This window comes from Gadus chalcogrammus, chromosome 22, assembly GCF_026213295.1.
Source record: "Gadus chalcogrammus isolate NIFS_2021 chromosome 22, NIFS_Gcha_1.0, whole genome shotgun sequence".
In the NCBI taxonomy this organism is placed as follows: domain Eukaryota; kingdom Metazoa; phylum Chordata; class Actinopteri; order Gadiformes; family Gadidae; genus Gadus; species Gadus chalcogrammus.
Window position 1 is genome coordinate 11879541 of NC_079433.1, and position 2500 is coordinate 11882040.

The 2500-nt window shown below is 54.1% G+C and overlaps 1 protein-coding gene across 1 annotated transcript in view; it reads right to left on the reverse strand.

The window, feature by feature from the left end:
* sox4a (SRY-box transcription factor 4a) overlaps positions 1 to 2500 on the reverse strand; it is a 4024-nt gene that overhangs the window by 927 nt on the left and 597 nt on the right. The window contains exon 1 of the mRNA XM_056583139.1: positions 1 to 2500. This exon is cut by the window's left edge and continues 927 nt beyond it; it is cut by the window's right edge and continues 597 nt beyond it. Coding sequence (XP_056439114.1) covers positions 1444 to 2500 — 1057 coding nt within the window. The 3' untranslated portion in view covers positions 1 to 1443.

Sequence of the window (2500 nt, forward strand, 5' to 3'; positions counted from 1 at the left end):
TTGGCTGGTGAAATTGAGTCACTGTGCCTTTAAGAGGCATGTGGGTAAATACTGTAAACATTGTGTGAGGTCAGATTGTGCCAAACAAACCCCTCCGTGGTTCTAAACATTGGAGATCCAAACGACAATGTAGTAGGCTACCCATTTTCCGCCCCTCCATATATTTTGTACAAAAATACAAGTAGAAAATCATGACACACTCAATCTCCTTAAAAGTGAGAAAAGTCGACATTTAAATAAGATACACTTCTAGCCCTTCCGCGCTGGATACAGACAGGTGTATGTGCACACACAAACGAGACCTGTACGAGAACAATACTTCGTAGTATAAAATGTTTGGCCGGTATAAATACATTGATATAAAAACGTCATCTGACACAGAGGAACTACAAAGTTGCAAGCACTAGGCAGAAATGCGAGTAGGGAGCATTGGTCCTGAATTGTGCACTGAGTGTAAAAGGTTCAGAAAAAGATTCTGAACGTTTGAGTCATTTTTTAAAGTCCTGCCGTTGAATTAGAAGCTGGTGATAGTGAACAGTGTGCCATGGTCGCACACGTTGCGTAATTACGCAGCAATGAACACGTTTACGCATATAATAACAACAAAATCCTCCTTACGGGAGGGCATGCGTGTATCATGTAGAAATCAATTTTGAGCTCAGAAAATTACACCTGAATATCGACTTGATGGTCCGTGTGAATTGGCTATATCATAAACAATCAGGTTGCCCAAAAGAGAGCGAACTCTCCAAACCCACAGATCCGTTTCGCCCCTTGCACTACATAACATAAATATTCACTGTTCAGTCCTCCGTGAGAGCAGACACACACACATCCTCCGCCGGTCGGATGAAGTGTTTCAATGAGTCTCGCTTCAGTTTTCACTGCTGCTCACATAGGCGTGGTGTCTCTGCTGTACATTCACTCCTGCTCTCCGTTTCTCCAAATGCAAGCTAAGCATTTCTCCATCTGCGCGCCGGGTGCTCTGCGATCAGCGAGCACACACACACACACGCGCGCACACACGCGATCTCACGCACGCACACACACACACACACACACACACACACACACACACACACACACACACACACACACACACACACACACACGTGACACGCACACACATACACACACACACACACACACACACACACACACACACACACACACACACACACACACACACACACACACACACACACACACACACACACACACACACACACTAAGTGCTTTCCAAGTCTGTGTTCTGGCTGTGGAGCGCCCGTACTTGGGGCTCGGCGGACGAGCGGGGCACCTTTTCCCTGTCACACTCTCCCGTGCTTCATGAAAGAATGGCGGGAAATGTCGGGGTCTCTCGCGCTATATACTTGCCTCTCGGGGCTCGTGTTTAAAGGCGGGACGCGCTTTCTCTAGTCTACAGAGAGAGAGAGTTGTGGTTCAGTACGTGAACACGAGGTTAGAGATGGTGGACTCTAGCCAGTCGCCTGAGATCATCTCACTGACCTCGGGGGTGCAATAGTCGGGGAAGTCGAAGTGAGAACCCGCTCCGCACTCCCCGAAACTCCAGTCCAAGTCTCGGTCCAGCTCGGCTTCGGAGACGCCCATGCTGCCCAGGGACATGCTCTCGAAGCTGGGGCTTTGGCTCTGCTCCACACGCTCGTCTTCCAGTTCTTCATCTGACGATGAGGAAGATGACACCGACGAGGAGTGCGAGGCCGACGGGGTCGGGGAGGAGGCGCGCGCGTACCGGAGGCGCGCGGCCGCTACCGGCGAGTGTCCCGCGGCGGCCCCGGGGACTTGGTCCTCGTAGAGGCTGAGCGGGTCGCTGGACTCCGCCGAGCTGCTGAGCGCGGGACTGGCCGGCACGCCCACTGAAGGAGGTCCGCTCTCCAAGCTGCCTGCCCCGCCGAACATGTGCCCGCGCCTCGCCTGCTGCTGCTGCTGCTTCTCCGGTATCTGTCTGGCGCCGGACACCGACCTGGGTTTCAAAAGCGCCGCGTGGTGTTGGTGGTCCGCGGGAGACGCGTAGTCCTGCCCCGCGCTTGACTTGGCGCCACCCTGCTTGTGCGTCCTGCTCGTCCCCTTGATGGGACTCCTTTTGATCGCGGACTTGGCGGAGCGCTCCGTCTTGGTGGCTCCGCTCACCGACTTGGCCTTCTTCCTTGGCCGGTATTTGTAGTCTGGGTAGTCGGCCATGTGTTTGAGTCTCAGCCGCTCCGCCTCACGGATGAAGGGGATTTTGTCCATGTCTTTCAGCAGCTTCCAGCGTTTCCCCAGGCGCTTGGAGATCTCCGCGTTGTGCATGTCCGGCGCCTGCTCCATAATCTTTCTCCTCTCTATCTGGGACCAGACCATGAAGGCGTTCATGGGTCGCTTGATGTGTCCCGTTGGAGTTTTGCACCACGCCACGTCGGCTCGGTCGCTGGAGGAGGGGGACTCCGGGGTGGGAGACGTGTCCATCTCCAGGTCCATCTCGCCGGAGTCTGTGGAGTCC